General features: G+C 41.3%; 1 protein-coding gene across 1 annotated transcript in view; it reads right to left on the bottom strand.

The window, feature by feature from the left end:
• Positions 1-12858: 12858 nt before the first annotated feature.
• The window catches only part of SOX6 (SRY-box transcription factor 6), a 397267-nt gene continuing 390805 nt past the window's right edge, over positions 12859-19320 (bottom strand). The window contains exon 16 of the mRNA XM_060303470.1: positions 12859-13845. Coding sequence (XP_060159453.1) covers positions 13542-13845 — 304 coding nt within the window. The 3' untranslated portion in view covers positions 12859-13541. The remainder of the gene's footprint in view (positions 13846-19320) is intronic.

Genomic DNA, 19320 nt, shown 5'->3' with positions numbered 1-19320 from the left:
CTTCTGGTCCTCACTTCCCAGACTTTCTTGGTTAAATTAATTGGACTTTAGCCATTTCTTGCAGTAGAGTTGCAAAAATAGAGAGTCCCAGATATTACACTCTGCTTGGCAAGCATTTGAAATTCAACAGCTTGAAAAATGATCCAGTTTCTTGAGCTGTATTTATAGCTGCAGTATTTATCCCCTGGTATGTCTTATCTGACACAATTTAAGGTCCAGACCACTTGTCTTTTCCACAGCTCTGTCCAGGGCAAGCGTGTTTGGCCGACATCAGCCAGCACATCAACTACCTGTCTTCCTGGCACTCACAAAGGGTCCAGATTACCTCTGCAGGTGGAGAAGTAAAGGTGCCCCCATACCCAGACCTAAGGCTGCCTTGGGAATTTACTTCCAAACAGAGTTCTAACCCATATATTTAGCAGGTGTTCTTTTCAGTATTAATAAACAAGTGCTTCTTCTAAGTGAATTGATTTTTTAATGTGTAAAAGTGCATTTAGATGATTTCATAAAGGTTTTTCTCCAAATATAGAATATATGAGTACTTTTTGCATTTAAATATATTCTAACTCAAGGGTGAATCAGGGCAGTGAATGTCATATCAGGGAAGAACGAACAATTGGTTTATCTGGGGATCAGTATCCTGATTATTATTTGTGGTCAAATAATTGTTTGTTTTGTCCTAACTTTCCTACCTGCCTGTGTTGTTCATTAATAATATCAGTGTGCCTTTCATTCCCAAAAATGTATCTAAACTCTACATTTTGCATTTAATGATAAGGATCCAGCCTCATTTATTCTTTTCATATAATGACACTTGTAATGGAAATACTAATGGAGCTTTTATTAAAATTAACATATAATGATATTTTAAAATAGAATTATAAATAAGATTTAAATAAAAGAATGTGCTAAATATCTTTGCTTCTTTAGATCTGGTTTGGGTATGTATAATAATATCCGTTAGCTGATTAATATTAATCCAAGGTCAGAAATTTAATAGATTGTCTTAAGGTTGACACTGTTTTTCTCGATTTAACTTTTTGGATTTAACTGATGATATAGGACATATTTAGGGACTGCCAGAACATCAAACTATCATTTCCCAAGTCTAAAAAATGTTGATTTTTTTGTGTATTTTATGACTCCTAGTACTGATTATTACCATTTTAAAACATCTTTTGTTGTATTGATGAGAGTAGTGTTGACAGAAATATCGATACAGGTAGAATATTAGCAAAAGGGGATAGACCGGTACTTTGCTAATTATTGACAACATTAGTTTGACAGGCTTCTATAGAAATGAATATAAGTCAAATTCTATTGCACATACTTTGGGTGACTCGCTTGCTCTATCTATCTGCCTATCATCTATCTATCTATCTATCTATCATCTATCTATCTATCTATCTATCTATCTATCTATCTATCTATCTATCATCTATCTATCTATCTATCTATACTGGAATTTGACTGGTTTGAATATTTCCAGAATAACAGATTGCCTCTGAGAGGGGAAAAAAAAAAGAAAACTTTAACGAGGATCTTGCTTGTAATGCTTGCTACTCAGCTACCATTTGTTCTAGAGTATCCTGGTGCGTCAGTGAGCTTCCTGCCCGAAGCTGACCTCTCTAGGGATCTCTGGACCATGGTAACCACATACTGGTAATGGCAGGAATGGAGCAAAGCTTGGGGTTTTATCCTCTCAACTTAGAGTATCCAAGTAAATTTCAAACACATATACCAACATTGTACCATGTGCAAGGCCCTATGCAGATGAGGTGGTAGTTGGAGGTGGGGCACAAGGGTCACAGATAGACAGATATCAGAGTACAGCATATGGTATTTTCCAAAGATGGCTACAGCAACATATCCAGTCCCATTTACTCTTCAGAGCTTTATCACGCTCCCATTGAGAGGTGGAGTTGTTTTCCTCTCTCCTTGAATTGGGCACAACTTTGTGACTGCGTCAGTGGACAGAATGCAGTGGAAGTGGTGCTGCATGACTTCTGGGGCTAGACCATAAAAGAGGACTCAACCTGGCCCTCACTCCTTCTGTTCTGGTCTGCTCGCCCTTGACACCCACCACCATGTTATGAGGCAGCCCAAGGTACATGAGGAGGCCATACATACGTGTTCTGGCCAATAGCTCCAGCCAACAGCTGGCATCAACTGCCAAACATGAGAGCAAATGAGCCTTCATTTTATCCCAGCCCCAGTTTTTGAGTTTCCCAGCTGAGGTCCCAGACGTTGTGAAGTAGGAAAAAGCCTTCTGTTGTGCTCTGTTCAAATCTGTGAACTCACAGAATTTGTGAGGATAATAAATGGTTGTTTTATATCACTAAGTTTGGGGGAAAACTGTTACTAAGCCATAGTAATCAGAATGCAGAACTCAAGACACAGTAAGGAAACAGTTGCAAACTCCATGGTAAGGGCCAAACCTCAAAGTGAACTTGATACAGAGCATGCATCCTCAACAGGGGCAATATTATGCCCCCAGTGGGGCAAAAATTGGCTCCTGGAAGGTGAAAAATCCTTTTTTAATGAATAAAGCATAGATATACATAGAGCACATAAGCAGGGAGTGTATTTGGAGTATTTACATTTCATGGGTGGTAGAGGACTATTGGTGAGGAAAATGTCTAAAAAGCCTCCTTAAGTGGTGATAATGAAGAAAAAAAAAAGATCGAGAAACTTTGAACTAGAGTAAGAGAGAGATTCATTCTGAGCTAGCAAAATCTGAGAGGCAGCCCATCCAAGCAGAAGACATTCTGACTTACTGGGAGACCCTGACCAAGCAACTTGATTTCTCCCAGTTTCAGTATCTTCTTCTGTGAAACGGGGAAAATGATAGCTAGCATTCCGAGCTGTTGTTAAGGGTTAAATGAAACGTTTAGTAAAGTTTCTGCTATATAGTAGACTCAGCATTTTGTAGAGGTTGTTGAAGGAGATGCGCTTTGAGTTGGCCCTGAAAGGAAAGATGGTGATTGATAGATTTGGGGGAAGGGCAATTTAGACAGGGGACATGAATTGACCAAAAGTCTAAAGAGGTGGGAGAACACATTACAAATTAATAGTCTGATGTGTCTAGAGAGCTAGAAGCCTTGGGGTTAGGAGATAGGAGGAAAAAAAAAAATAGCCAGTAGCATAGTATGGAGGACTTTGAATTCAAGGATAAAGAGTTCATTCCGTCTTTTTTTAAATTGTTTTAATAATACACACACGTATGGAGCACCTAGTGTGTGCCAGGACTATTGGATTAAAAAAAGTGAATGTGACAAAGGAATCCATCAGATTCCTGTGACACAATATGACATATGTGACAAATGCAATCAGATCATTTCAGTGCAATTCACGTTTTCTGGGTAAAAGAATTTTTGACAGAAGATTTCCCACAAGAGGTGACATTTAGGCTGGACTTTGAAGTATGGGTGGTGACGGTGGCAAGAGAAGTGAGAGGCGGACACTTCAGGGTGTGGCAGGTACAGGTAATGACGAGCAGCGTGCTTGTGTCAGGAGCATGAAGGTGTGTGGACTGGAAAGGGAGATCGGGGCCTGTGCGCATCGGGAACGCACCTGCATGAATGCCAACGGTTCAGGCTTTGTGTTGTGTGTGCTGCATCATGACTAAAGCTGTGAGGGGAAGGTCCTTCTGGGGAGCAGTGAGGAGGGGGCAGGTGGAAGTGGAAGAGGGAGCAGAGAGTGGATAAACCGTCAGAGCAGGTGGCAGAGACAGAGCTCACAGTGACTGATAGAGAGGGGGCAGGATCAGGGCTGCCTGCCAGGGCGTGAGTTTATAAAACCTGCTGGATGAATAACCCACATGGGGTCCTAGGAGCCCTAGTGCCAGTGCCAAGGTGACATGTAATCAGACCCCTTTCCTGATCACTCCCTTTCCTGGGTGTCTCAGTCTGTCTCCCACTCCCACAGTTAGGAATGGAGCCCCAGAATCTGCATCTCTCCTCATTGATCTACTCAATGGCCACTCAGCCTGGTGCCAAAATACAAAAATTGGGTAGGTGGACAATTGACAGAGGGACCATAGAACAAGCTCTTAAGAGAGTCACCCTGTTGGCCTGGGGTCCCTCTTGGGCTCTCAGTCAGGGCCGAGCACCAGGCCCAGCCAGAGCAGGGGATGACAGTGGCAGAGCTCTCAGAGGCCACTGTCCCTAGATGCCTCAATGCTCCCACAGTGACACAGCTCAGGACGCCTGGTGGTAACTAGAGTCTAGATTCAGTGCTGTAATCTCCACAGACCCTTGTGGGCCACATGCAATACTGTCAACTATTTTAAAAATTGGAACATACAAGTGTTCGTTCTGACACTACCATTTAATCTCCGTGTGACTTTAGGTGGGTCATTTCCTGGCTCTGGGGCCTTCACAATTCAAATGAGCACAATAATCCTTAACCTCTCCGTGCCATGGTATGTCACTGACTAAGAAGAGGTAGATAATAGTTATCAGAGTCTCCTGTGTACCAGAGCCTGCTACTCAGCCTGGCCCATGTAGTGCTTTAATGCTTCGCAGGTGATGCTGAGGCTGACCTGTGGACCATATTTTGAGTAAGCAAGGCTCTAGAGCATTATTAAGGGAAGAGTCATTACTACCTGGACTGTGGGTTTCTTTTGTTGAAGAAGGAGAGGGTACTAAGTGAACAGGTTGCAAGGCCACTGCCCTTCCTCTCCCCAGCAGGCAGAGTAGCTAAGTATCCCTCCCTTTCTGCGGTGGATATCCAGGGCGTAGGCCTGCCTGTACCCCTCATCCCTGGGCAGAGTGAAGGGTAACCTTGGGCCCTGGGATGTCAAGGAAAGAGTAGGACAAACCCATAAAACGTCCTATTTCTGGTCTGTCTTTTCCACACTCTAGCCAGGTTGCCCAGGAAGAAGGACAGAGCAGTGACTCTAGGCTCAGAAACTTGGGCATCCAACAGGATGACTCCTCCCCATAGCATGGGGACTCAATGCCCTCAGGTCTGATCAGGAAACAACATCACACTGACTTGAAATGGTTCCCCCCAAATGACCAGAGATGCTTCAAATAAAAATGTTCTCCAAACGAAGTAGCTAATACCAAGGTACCCCTACAGGCTCCCTCATCCCCACCATCTAAGACCCTGATACTCACAGGCATCTGTACCACACATGGAGGCCAAGTTGCCACCATTCACACATTCATTCCACAAACAAGTGTTGAGCACTTACTCTATGCCAAGCACTGTGCTGGGAGCTGGGAGGACCAAGGTACAGTCCTTGGTTTCAGTAGCTTGTTATCTAGCAGAAAAGACAGACACAGAAACAGATTATTACAATGTGGTAAACATGATCATAGAGGTCCTTTCAACGTACCTTGGGAGCCCCGAGGGAGAGCCTGAAACTATCTGGGGAGCTGGGAAAGGCCTGATGAGGTGGTGATATCTGGGGTGGGGTTTGAAAAAGGATAGGAAATTTTCCAAACAGAAAAGAGAACATATTTACTCCAAGCCAAAGAAGAAGTGAGAGTCCCAGGGTCGTGGGTCGGCCCCAGGGTGCGAGAGAAGCAATGAAGTTGCGGGCATGTACGGCCACAGTGGAAAATGAGGCTGTCAGGTCTGCGGGTACTTGAGCGTCAGGGTAGGAAGTTTGGATTTTATCTGGTCAGCTATGGAAACCCAGAATATTTTAGGAGACATTATGAGAGGGAGGACAGATCAGATCTGTGTTTTAGAAAGAAAACCAAAGGCAGTGGTGAGGATACACTAGAAATGAGAAATCTGTGTCCTGGAGACCAGCTTGGAGGAAGGGAGGGTAATCACAGACAGGACCAGATTCCGAACTGAGGCTCAGCCAGTGGCACCGATGCTCTCCCCTAGCTGAGACATTCTCTGATCAGAGGAGGCAGGCTCACTCGCGTGCTCTGTGTACAGGCCTGCCGCTCAGTGTTTTACACGTGCCATTTCATTGAATTCCCCCAATAACCTTGAGTGGTAGGGACTTATCGCCCCTTTTTACAGAGGAGAAAGCTCAGAGGAGTTACTTAGGGAAGGTCACAGAGCTGGCAAGTGGCAGAGCCAGGTCGTGTGACTCCAAAGCAATCCCCTATGCTTAAAACCCACGGGGCGGGAGGGAGGGGCCTGGAAAGCTAGGTTTTCGGGACTGACAACAGATTGCATCAAATTGACAGTTTGACTGTGATAAAGAAAAGTTCCACAAATCCTTGGCTTTTCTCTAATGAGGCATTTGTCACAGGAAATATCAAAGAAGAAGTCGCTAGGCCTCCCCTCTGTCTCCCCTGAGCCCTTTGCTTCCTTCTCCGGGTGTCGGTCACTAACCTCTGGATCCATAGCCCTGGCTTGGTCAGTCTCCTTTAAGGGCCCGCCTCACTTTGGTCCGCTACCCCACCTCCAGGCCTCGGACCCTTAGAGGCTGGTATCATTCGCTCCCGGGCCAACTCATAGCTGGGCAAGGAGACCGGGAACTCTCCTTCTCTGAGGCAGAAGTAGCTGAGAAATCAGCCAACCACTCCCAACCACAGCGGAGGCAATGGTTCCAGAAGCGCAGCATTTTCCACTCTTGGCTGCTAGGCTCGTAGAAGTTGATGTCATGTGAGAGGTTGGCCCTCGAGATTCGTTCATACCCGGGAATGCTGGGAGTTTTTATAAACTGTTTCACTCTCATGAAGAAGTCAGGCAAATAGGAAGTGACATCCTTTCCCATCTTCTCTTGACAGAAATCCACCTTGGATCCTGTTCCTACCATCTAAATCCACAAGCATTTCCTGCTGCCGCTGCGCATGCTCCACAGTGAAGAAAGCAGGCCAGTCTTCCAGGCTAAGGGCTTTGAAGACTTACCTCCCAGCGAAGGTAGAAGCACCGGCGGGAGCAGGAAGGCTCTGCAGGCTCCAGCAGCAGGCAGCGTGGGCCAGGGCTGCACGAGCCGAGGGCTGACCAGGCTTCAGGCTAGGAAGAGTTGCCAGGGCACAGACAAGGCCGTACACGGAGGTCATAAAACAAAATTTATCTTTAATTTGTAAGTGTCAACAGCAGTACAAAAGATGGAGTGATGACGACTAGATTAAGGGTAGAGAGGACAGTCTTGAGGTAAATGAGCATAAATAGGCAGTTCTTATAGACACTCCCCTGAGGGGCCTAGGCCCCGTCATGGCATATACATTATCACCCAAAGATGGCATGTTTAACATATCAGGAAAGCACCTTGTGCAAAAAGGAAAAAAAAAAAGTAGCTAAGGTGCCAACATACACCAGGATAGATAAAGACAGTGTCTTTCAATTTTGTCTTTTCCCTTAATTATGAGGCAGAGGAGGGGAAGACTTTGAAAAGTACCACTGAAAGATTATTCAATGTTGAGTTTTATCTCACGTCAATACTGCACAACGAAATCCAAGAAGTGTGTGTATGCAACAAAGCTAAGAACAATGATTCATTCCTTGAAATTTGAAGATATTCTTTTTTTTCTCATTTCTTTAATCCTTAGCAAACTTTTTTTTCCATTATCAAGAGGAGAGTGTGAGAAAGATGTGATGGCAACCCTTAAGGTCATTTAAAAACTTTACACTGGACTGTACAAGATTTTTTTTTTTGATAAACTATTTACATTTTCAGACTTTCAAACATATTCAAAGCAGCAATAGACACTAGTTTTTATGGTTTTTGTTGTTTTTCTAATTGCCCAAATAGTTACCAGCCACGGGCCAAGTAGGTACCTGCATTATACACAGAATTTCTACAAAGAATATCTGCAGTTAAAATTTGCTCAAGGGTGTATTCAACGCCCTTAGCGTCCCAAGGGCCGCACCCGCAGTGTCGCTAGAGGAACCAGCACAGCACCTTGACAACAGAGTTGCAGTTGTCCCAACAGCCCTACACAAACTTTACACTTTGAAACAGCAGCCAGCATTCAGTCCAGCATGTCAGTGAATTGTGCTGATTAAATTAACACAGAATACAATCTCACAATATACATCACAAACAAATTACAATGTCGGGAAATAAAAGAGTTACAGTAAGATAAGTTATGTAGTAACAGCTTATAAGCTCGTCTAAGGTAATAAAAAGTTTACATGGCAAATACAATAATGAATGAACATAAATGCTAAGCATTCTAATTTGCTACAAGCTGGAAAGGGTACAATAAAGACTGCACTTTTCCAAAAAGCAAAAACACGTATGACAAAGGAAGACAAACGGAGAATGCACGTGAGCAGGTCTGCAAGTGTGCAGCATACAAAACAGTTAAATATTTGCACATTCCCCATATTCCAAGAGCACCGGCACTGAGGCCTCACTTTCTGCTTGTGGTTCTTCAGGAATAAGAAGCTACTGAGCAAGATATGTCACTGAGTTGCCTTTAAGCTTTCATATTGCCACGGACACCAATTAGAAGAGGATCTGCACTAAGCTTTACCTTTTTGCCCCTCCCCCTCCCCCCTCTAGCCCTGCCCCAAAGGTACCAGCATTCCAAATACTTGTTCATGGGCTTTTGGGAAGAAATCTGTCCCCAAAAGAAAAGATGGCATGGGGATGAAAGGGAAATGTGTTTGCATATCAATATTTTCAGTGATATTAGCAGAGGGTTACACTCAATAGTACATGGCATCAGAAACAGAACATAATCGGCAGGAATAGCAGATAGAAGTTGTTTATTAAGGAAGAAAACATGTCAGGGGACAGGTGACTTAAGGAAATGATGCAAGTGCTTTTGAAAAAGGACAAATGAGGTCATACAATATTATTATACTTTGAGAAGTGAGTTTAAGTGCCAACTCAGTCCTTAAACAAACGTGTACAAAATCAGGCAAGGCTACAGCAACCATTTTTGTCATTTTCTCATTAGAAAGGAAGACCCAGTAATAAAGTCAATACATTCCTCTAGCTGCATTCTTTGCAGTTGTTGGCACTTGGTACAGGACTTCTCATACGGTTTAAAACTACTAACTGATTCTTTTTCTTTTCCCTAATGAGTAGGTAGAGGTCACCTCTTTGCAAGACGAGTAAATTGAGAGAAGCAGCCTCAGCTGTGGTGTTCAAGTGACCGGGCTGCCTTCCTACTGGGGTTAGATGGGCTTCCTCAAAACAATTCCTGCTTTCAGCTAGTGCCTGTGCTCCCCGCTCAGGAGGGTGTGCTCCGGAGAAGCAGCCTGGCTTCATAAGGAAAAGAAAGAAGCCTTTAATTTCAGCCCTAGAGTGATCACACCCTTTTCAAACACCCCAGGCTCCAGTGGGGCTAATGTTCAGGGGAGGCCAGAATTTGACAAGCTCAAAAGCACTGTGAGCCCGCACCTGAATTTAGAACTTGGCCTGAGAGATGGTGTCAGGACCCTGGCAAATCAAATCAGGCCTGAGGACAAGGCTGGGGTGTATCAAATACCAAATGAAGCAAACTGATGTGCCCCTAAAAGGGTGAGCTGAATACAGGTGAAAACAACAAAGCTTTCGTACCTTCCTGGAAAAGATACTGCATCGCATCTGCCAATGAAACAGAAAAACTGCCTGCCTGGCTGCTCCTGTCCACAGATTAACCTTTTCTTTCTCTCTCACTTTCTTTCTTTTTTTTTTTTCTTTCTTCCTTTCTTCCTTCCTTCCTCCCTTCCTTCCTTCCTTTCTTTCTTTCTTTTTCTTTCTTTCTTTCTTTTCTTTCTTTCTTTCTTTCCTTTTGCTTTTCTTTCTTCCTCTTTCCCTTTCTTTCTTTCTTTCTCTCTTTCTTTCTTTCTTTCTTTTTCTTCCTTTCCTTCCTTCCTATTCCATATGGTCCATTTTTTAGAACAGGATTGTCTGCCAGTGTCCCTATTCTAAGTGACAAGGAAAATCCTGATCCTGCAAGTTCTTTAACAAAATGGAGGTAACTTTTACCTTTGATTTGAAGATACTATGAAATAGGGAGTGATGGGAAAAAAAAAGTTGATTAACATTCTTTAATTGGCATGGTGGGACCTTCATTAATGGCCAATCTCAGAGAACGATTTTTGCCTTTCTAATGGCATTCATGCTTCATGCTATTAAACGGTCACAGAACTACCTTCTAAGGTTTATGTGGATTCACAAAGCAAATTGACTCTCTCCCAGCTGTGCTGGAAATTCACCATGTTCAATTCATCAACTTTCTATAAGAAAAAAAAGTGAAAGTCTGAGTCTGTGGACAGTGGGTTCTAAACTGTATGAGAACCCAAGTGATGGGTTTTGCTGCTCCAGCTACAGGTGGGACTCTGCTTTCTCACCGTGGCTGATAATTCACTACCCCATGAGGTACAGTGACTCGTCAACTTCTAGTCTGGACCAACATATATGGATAGAGAACAAAAAGGAAATACATAACTTATATTTCACTAAATATTCATGAGCCAAAAATAAAATTCTATTTCTATGTTATATTTACACAATTAGAAAAATCTAAAATGAGATGGTGAAGTCATAAAAACTTTGTTTAAGCCCCACTGAAAATAAAATGACGTGATCCCTATGATTGTCATTCTTAATTTCCATGGATATTTAGAGCCAAACTTGGCTAATAAATAGAATAAACTGCTTATGTGCAGAATTTAGATTCAAATACAGCATCACTATTTGACCCAATGAAAGAGACGTTTACAATCAGATCATTCCTGAATAGCCTTTCATTTTTAAGAACATGGCTAGAAGTAACTGAACCCCAGTACTGAGGCAGAGCTGGAGCTAAAACAAAGTGTTCATACACACATGTATTTTGCATAAATAAATGAAATAACAAGACATAAAAATGACTCAAATCCGGCAACTGTGAGGCAAGCCCACACGAGTCGAAACAGATGACTTTTGTTCATGTAGTTTTCGTACAACAGCTTCACATTAGTCAGAAGTGATAAAAAATACCATTTATATCCAGTGCTTATAACACTTATGAAACAACATCTGTGAGTGTGTGTGTTTTTTGTTTTTTTTGTTGATTTCTTTTTTTGTTTCTTTTTTTTTTTTTTTTTTTTAACTACAAGCAAAATCAAGTTTCAGTCCTAAAGAACAGTCCTTTGTTCTCCACCAGCCCAGAATATTATTTTGGCATGGTCATAAAAACAAACAAAATTAACCTACTATTCTAAATGTCTGCCTTTGTGCAAAATTAATTACATACAATACAATGCTAGCCATACAGCACTCTACTTATGCAACAAAATTAAAAAGGAGCGGGAGAGGGCAAAAGCAAGAGTCAAAGAGAAAGAGAAAACAACGTGAGAATGAACTGAGGAGGAGAGGTATATAATCAAAAGAAACCAGTAAGACAATAATAAATACTCTTTTTTTTTTTTTTTTAGGAAAACGACCTCCTCCTCATTTGAAATAAATGTACAAAAACAAAGTTCCAATCCCCAATCAATATTAAGAACCAAACATTCCTATCAGTACCTTAATCAGTTGATAGAGAGCACTCCTAGCTAATGACATGGACAGGAAAGTCTTGGCTAGACCTATTTATTGCTATTAGGTATGGTCTTGAGCACTCTTAAATAAATATGAAGGTACACTATTTTCTTCCAAGTGACAAAATGGCTCAAGAAATCTGATGGGGCCGTTCCTATGTCCTGGTGATCAGATTTTGGTTGTCCCATGAGGTGAACTGTCCCATCTGCTGACATTCTTCCATCAAACTACTCTGGGTGAGGCTTCCCCATAGGCAATCAGTCCTGGTTTCAGGAAGGTCAAAATGGCATGGCTGAGCTCCCTGCAGTTAGGAGATGGGGAATGAAGCCTCACTGCTTCCCAGCCCATCAGTGCACCTCCAGGAAAATCCTTGTGTGACAAGGGCAGTTAATCTTGTTCACACATAGGCATGACCCCCATGCAGCCACAGATGGAGGGAATGAGCCAGAGGAACTCGTCTGCTGCCCCAGGAGTGATCTGTTCCCCAGAGTTAACAGTAGGAACATCCCATTTAGGGAATGTATTTCTCCTCCTTCTCCTTCTCTATGGTTTTCTTTCATTCTCTGAATGTATCACGACTATTTGCCTCTATCTTTGCTTTGAGGCTGTCACGTGGCTTCTTGCACCCCGGGGATTTTGCAAAGAACTCCCTAGATGTGCGAGATGGGACAAGGCAGCTCAGTATAAAGGCGCCAGCCCATGACAGCATCCCTGTGGACTCCTACATGGACCACAGCTTTGGGCTTTAGGATTGGCTGCGGGACTCCCCTGCCTGGCAGTCACCACTGTTGACCCTTGCTGCTGAATGGCATTGAGGGGAAAGGCCACTGATGCAGATCCTACCACTTGTTGCCTAATTGAATTAGGGGAAAATTCTGGCAAAAGATTCAAAGTCACGGGGAACCTCAGGGGCAATACCTGTTGAAGTGTAAATCTCTACACCTGTATCCAAATACACAGCTCTATAGCCATATATACACTGATGTTCAAAAACAACAATATAGGTATTTAGTAGTATCTTGTTTCAGAAATGCATCCAGATGTTCTGGGGACATAAAATCACTATGTACACCTTTGTATCTAGCAGGAGAAGGAGGTGAAAAGGGCTGAGAAGTTCTTTGGGGAAGGAGGGTAAGAAAAAAGAATTATTAAATTAATGCCACCAACAATTTTTTTAAATAAATAGTAAGTGGACCCTTGACATTCTGGAATGAATAAATTATTTAAGAGAAAATGTGTTAAGACTGAATGTCAGGGTTAAAGGCAAAGGGATAATGGATGTAGTGAGAGGTGGTCTCAGGCAGAGAAGACCACCATGTCGGTATCTGGTGTGGTGATCGCTCTGGTGCGTGGACGTCGTACCACGTCACACACTGATGGCACGTCAAGAGGCAAACACAATTGGGTACATGCACTGTGGCAACCTTGTTCATTCCTTACAATATCTTGTCTCCAGATTCCTGAGTACTTCACCATTTTCTGAAAAAAAAAAAGTGTGGTTTGCTATTTTATTTTAAGATGCCAAAGATTGTCTAAGACTTTGCAGTGTCTCCTTTAAGACTTTCAAAATATTAAGATTCAAAAGTTATGAAAAAGTTTGGCACATTCAAAGTTTAACTCTACACATGGAAAAATGGAATTCTGAGGCCTTTTGAATATGCTCTACATGCAGCTGCACACGCCGTGGACTTGTTCTGTTTCACAATATGAAATTCTCAGTTGTTTTCTAAAATAATTCAGAATAAAAACACATTCACAACTTGTAGGCTGGCACAGCATACCTGAGTGAGAATGTTTAACCCCATCTAAAACAGTAACTTAAACCTTTATCAACATCCAAAAGAAAAAAAGTAAGACAAAATATAAGACTTGTAAGACAGCTATGGGTTGAGATAAGTTTTCAAGTCCTGGTGTCTCATATTTAATATGTCTTCACCTAAATTAAAAAACAACAACAACAATAACAATAACGACAAAAAACTCAAGTTCATGAAAAATCTGGGAAAACTTAATCTGTCTCACGCTTTACGAAACAATTAAGACCATTCTGCTGATGTAATTGTGGAGCCACAAATGCATGCGGGCTCTTTAAGAACTTTTCTGTTGGGGGAGGGGAGGTGAAATGTCAGAGTATTTTAATTCAGCAGACAAACACTCCTCAGTTGGCACTGACAGCTTCCGGGGCTTCATTTTCACTGCTATAGTCTGATTTGGGATCATCTTCATAGTCGTCATACATTTCCATCTCATCCTCTCCATTAATCATTTCATTTCCAGCTAGGCTTCCGCCGTCTGTCTTCATTCCATAAGTGCTCTGGATGACCGGGAGGCTGGGCTCTGGACTGGCGGAGGTGCTAGAGCAGTCAGATGTCATCTGAGGTGATGGTGTGGTAGTTGCCATAGTAATAGCACCAGGATACACAACACCTGTTCCTGTGGTGATTGGAATCTGAGGCTGCTGCCTGTATAGATTCAAAAAATAAAATAAAACAGAGGGAAATATCTATATACGTATGTTCTTCCGTGTGGCATCGGAATTCACCCCTCACACATTCTAAAAGGGGGCTCTGTTTGAAATTCTAAGCAAATGACAAAGGTGTTTCCTGGAGGAGTCCTGCAAATCTCCCTGATGATGTGATTGGTGTTAAGCAACAATGGAGCAATTTATCCATGGCTTTGCAACATGAAAGCAAAGCTCTGATAACCCCTTGGCATTTGGAACAAATACTATAGTTAATTCCACAAAGTTACATGTGAGATCATTTTTTAAGATCTCCCAGGACATGACAAAAAAATAGGCTGGTAATATGAGACATACTATAATGATACTGTTAAGCAGGTTTGTGTCTTCACCTTGGTCTGAGAACTGTACAAAGGAAAGATCAAGATGAGAAAGGATCCAGTATATCCCAGAGTCAGATTTGGCAAAGCGTGTATTTGGTATCCGTGTAAATGTCTACTTATTTCCGTGGCTGAACTTGTAGGGAAGCTCCTTGAAGCTTCTACTTCCTAATTATGAAAGGATCATCTTGGATGTCGTTAGTCCTGTGGCCCTGGGCTGGAGCTGGGGTTGGAGGAGTCAGGAGTGAAGAACAGTGAAAGCTCCACCACTTAACAGAATAACACGCTGCCTCATCCTAGATCCCAGCGGGTGCCAGGGCATGGTCACACCAGCTCAGTCTGTCGTCATGACACTCTAGTTCAAATAAACTTACCAGACCCTTTACAAAGGGCAGTCTCTCCCTCTGCAGGGAGACATGGCTATCTGTCTCTCAGTTTCCCTTGAGGCATTGTAACTGGTTGAAAGAATGGAAGACCTACTACCTAGCTCAAAGACTAGGACTGAAACAGTATTCTCACGGATGCAATATTCACCAAGTGTTTCTCAATCTCTATGTACAGTATTATTAATTCACCTCAAAATGTCATTGTAACTCTCTTTTCTGAGCCTCAGTTTCCATCTATTTATAAAAGCTGGGGTCAGGGAAGTCCTGGAAAGTCCTTCCACCTGTTAATACTTGGCCTCAGGTCAGTCCATCACTTGAAGCATTCTTATTGACGCCCCCTACATTGAAACTTCTATCCACCTCAATCTAAAAGCAAAATACGCTGAATTTGTGAAGAGCTAGCTTAGTTACCAGCTATTCTTTGACACGCCCTGAAGGAGCATAACTTCTCAAAAATGTCTGCATGCCTTCCAGCCTGGTAGAAGGAGAAATGATGGAAATGGCCTAGAATCACACTGTGGGATATCTGATAATGCTATTTTTAACAACTTCTTTCAAACACTAGGAGGCATAATAATGATGCCTTAACCTTTGACTAACATAATATATAAATATTTACATATATATTACCTCATTCAGTTAACATGGCAACCCCATGAGGTATTACTATGCCCAGTTTTCAGATGAAGAAAATGAGGCCTTGCTTAAGGTCCTGCATTCAATAATCAACACTACTGGGATTTGAACCTAGGTCACCTGACTTGAATTCCATCACTCTTTCCTTCCCAGATATTCAATACACAGATACACTATGCTCACTATATCCCATAAAAATTCCTGATTTCTATAGAGCCTGTAGGTATCCAGCTGATACTACGTGCCTGATATTGATGCATTTTCTATGATGCTCGTGGTTATTTTTTTGATTGCCCCAAAGAAGATGATAGAGGAATCTAAATCTATGTATAGAAACATCTGATAAGATATTGTTTTTGCTTTCATAGAATCAAATTCTAAAAACAGTATACTTCTTGCTTCCTAAGTTTTGGGCAAATTAACACAAATTAAATTTTATGCTAACCTACCCAAGGCAGTAAGAGCCTCATTAAATATTTTACTGAATTTGGATAATTGCAATAAAAATATTTTTGCCTTAATCACGTAATGAGTGTCAAGTGAAAACTTTTACTGCACTATTAACCCATTTTACAGATTTCCCAATATGGTGAGTTAATCTATAATATAAATTCTACATACCATATGCAAACTATCAAATGATACATTTTCTTTTCATGAAGGACATTTTCTTTTTGCAAAGAATAGATGGTCATTTTTTTGCAGTATTTTAAAATCAAAATATCTATATATATTAAATAAATTTGAATTGACCTCTTATTATGTGCTATGGACAATGCTTAGATGTTTCCACATTATCTCCTTTAATCCTCACAATAAGCCTGAGAGATAAATAGAGGTGCAAAACTGAACTCCTGATCATTCTCCCATGTACTGGGCTCCTCTCATGGCCTTTCAGATCTTGGTTAATGATTACTTCATCTTTCTGACTGCTGGGGCCAATCCTATATCCCTATATCCAATCCATCAGCAAATCCTACTGGTTCACTCTCAGGATCATATCCAAAATCCCTCCACTTTTGCCACCTGTACCTCTACAAACCTGGTTCAAGCCACCACCAATGCTAATCTGGTTTACTGTAAGAGCCTGCCTCCTTAGTTCAGGGCACATCCCCTTCAGACAATATTTCAACACAGTAGATAGAGTGATCTTTTTAAAACCTAAGTCAGATCACAATACTCTTCTGCTTATAACTCTTCAATGTCTTTCCATCTGACCCAGATTCAAATTCAAAGTCTTCACAATGGCCAACAAGTCCTTTCAGCATGTGGCTCTCTACTACCTCTGAAATCTAGTACTCATCCCACCTACTCATTCTGCTCCTATTGCTCTGGCCTCATTATTTCTTGAACAAGCCAGGCGCAACCTCTCCTCGAGATCTTTGCAATTGCTGTTCTCTCTGCCTAGTTCTCCCAGATACCTGCATGGCTAGCTCCCTCACCTCCTCAGGTCTTTGCTCAAGTTAATCTTCTCAGTGAGGTTTTCTATAGCCACTCAGTTTAAAATTGCAATCCATCCTCTAAAACTCCCTACCCCTTTCCCTCCTTTAGTTTGTTCTAAGGCATTTATTATTATTTGATATTTATTTATTTATTCATTCATTTACTCATTCATTGTCTGACATCCCCCACTAGAATGGAAGCTTCATGAAGATAGGATTTTTCACTGATGTAGTCCCAGAGCTTAAGCAGTGCCTGGGACATAGGAAGCACTCAACAAAAATCTGTTGAATACATGGAATGAGAGAATGAACTAGTGAATGAGAAGGAAAACAAATGAAAAGTCTGGGTAACCTGTTCTACAAAAGAAAAGATATAATGAGCTTAGATATATGAGAGAGAGGGTAGTGGAGAAGGAATGTGAATATAATCGTCTTTAAACGCTTGAATGATTTTCTTCACAAAAAAGTAAGAGATTTGTTCCGGAAGTGACCAAAGAAGAGGATCGGAACCTATCTACAAAGTAGCAGAAAGGCAGAGTATGGCCTACTTAAGAAGAAAGAACTTTCTAGCATCAGGAGGTGTTCCACAAAGAAACTAGCTCCCTTGAAAAGTGGCGAGCTCTCTAGCCCTCAAAGAAAGAGTTCAAGCTAAACTTAGAAAGGACTCCTACAGTGGCTGGCTATGAAGGACATGACTTCTGAGGCCCCTTCTATGTGACCACTGATGCTGCGGATGCAGAATCATAAGCTAACTGTCATGTTGGTCTTGCTCTCGTTGTCATTATCAGCATAAAAAGAGACTAAAAAAATTAAGTGAGCATAGGTAATTATAATTGAAGAAATCTGGCTTTCATGGGTTTCCAAAATATTATTCCACCCTACATATTTTACTTTTCTTACTGCCAGAAAAAATTCCTAGGATAGCCTCCTTATTTATTTTTGAACGTTTTCACATTTCCCCCATTTGTTCATGCTCTCTTTCATGCTAAAATAGGAATCTTTACCTGTACTTTCCACCAGCCTGACCCTACCTAAACCTCAAGTCCCCTTCCTCAAGAATGGCCTACGCGTGGTCCTAATGCATAGTAATCTCCCTCCCTCAGAGCTTTACTTGCTCTTGTCTATATAATCAAAATTAGTATTCCATTATACATTATGTGGAGCACTATGCAATGTATTCTGTGTGTGCATGTGTGTATAACAAACTATTATTTGCTAACCTATTCATGTATATGTCTGGATTCTCTGACTATAGCATTCTCTGAAAGCTCACTGTGTACAGAATTAATACCTCATGTACTATATTAATTTAGTACAGTACTAGGCACACAGCTGGTTTCAAATAGGCCCTTACCAACTGACTGACTAATCAATTAACAAAATGGAAAATCTGGCCAGCAGGCTCAAGCTTTGTCTATCGGAAGTTACTTTCCTAAAAAGCATTTTTCCTTCCTTTACAGATCAATTGCAAAGTCAAAATTCAAACACTGCAGATTTCACAAACAGGGATAGCTGGCAAGCATTGGACTTTACAAATAATGAATGTGCACATCAAAACAAAAGTTGTAGATATTTGTAAAAGTACACGCATGCAGCTGATATGAGTAGAGATGGCTAAGAACCCTCCCTCCCAGCCCAAGTAAAGAGTTTGAGCTGTTCCTGATAGAGTCCAGCATTGTTGCATGGTTTCCAAATCACAAGAAGAGTCCTGGAGTATAGTCTAGCTTTGCCAATTGCAATGGAACTATTTATTTATGTTGTCAAAGCTCCTGTTTGCTGATCCTTTACAGTATCTATAAATGAAGGCAATGAAGTTTGCTTCATTAGGAGATTAAACCTATAAATTGCACATCTTTTTACATTACCTATTAGAGATTCTAATCTGGCTTTCTCTACAGGACAATGCTAAAAATAGCATGTCTAGTCTATGCTACTCAGTTAAATTTGTAAGTATCTTATAGGTTTTATTCAACCTCTTTGAGATTAAGATCAAAATGGCAAATGTTCAAATCACTTACACCACAATGCAGGAGAACATAATTCTTTATAATATGAAATATATACCTGACACATAACATCATTTCTCTAGGATAATAATATTTACTCTAATTTGGGGCTTACTATATGCCAGACATTGTTCCAAGCACTTTAGATACATTAAGTTATTCAATCTTCAGAAAGGTCTGATGTTGTAGGTATTACTGTCATCCCCATTTTACATATGAGGAAACTGAGGTACACAGAGTTTAAATAAGTTTCCCAAGGGCAAGTGGAGAGTTCAGAGGAATAAGAATTGCTATGCACTAGTTCCTAGAGCCAGGAAGAAGCAGAGCCAGTATTTGAGCCAGAACAGACTGGCTCCAGAATTGACATTCTTAACCACTACACTATACAGCCTCTAAGAAATTTGTAGGCTCTAATTGAGAGGTATGTGTAAGGGTGAAAAGGAAATATGTTTCACGTAAGCCTGGTCTAAATCTCAGCTCTGCTATTTACTAGCTGTGTGGACTTGGACAAATTATTTAACATCTCTGAATATTGTGTTTTTCAACCTCATAGAGAAGATGATAGTGCCTATCTTATAAGTTTGTTGTATCTGCAATAATCTGTATAATTCACTCAGCATAAGTAA

Source organism: Globicephala melas, chromosome 8, assembly GCF_963455315.2.
Source record: "Globicephala melas chromosome 8, mGloMel1.2, whole genome shotgun sequence".
In the NCBI taxonomy this organism is placed as follows: domain Eukaryota; kingdom Metazoa; phylum Chordata; class Mammalia; order Artiodactyla; family Delphinidae; genus Globicephala; species Globicephala melas.
This window is presented reverse-complemented; position numbering and strand designations above follow the sequence as displayed.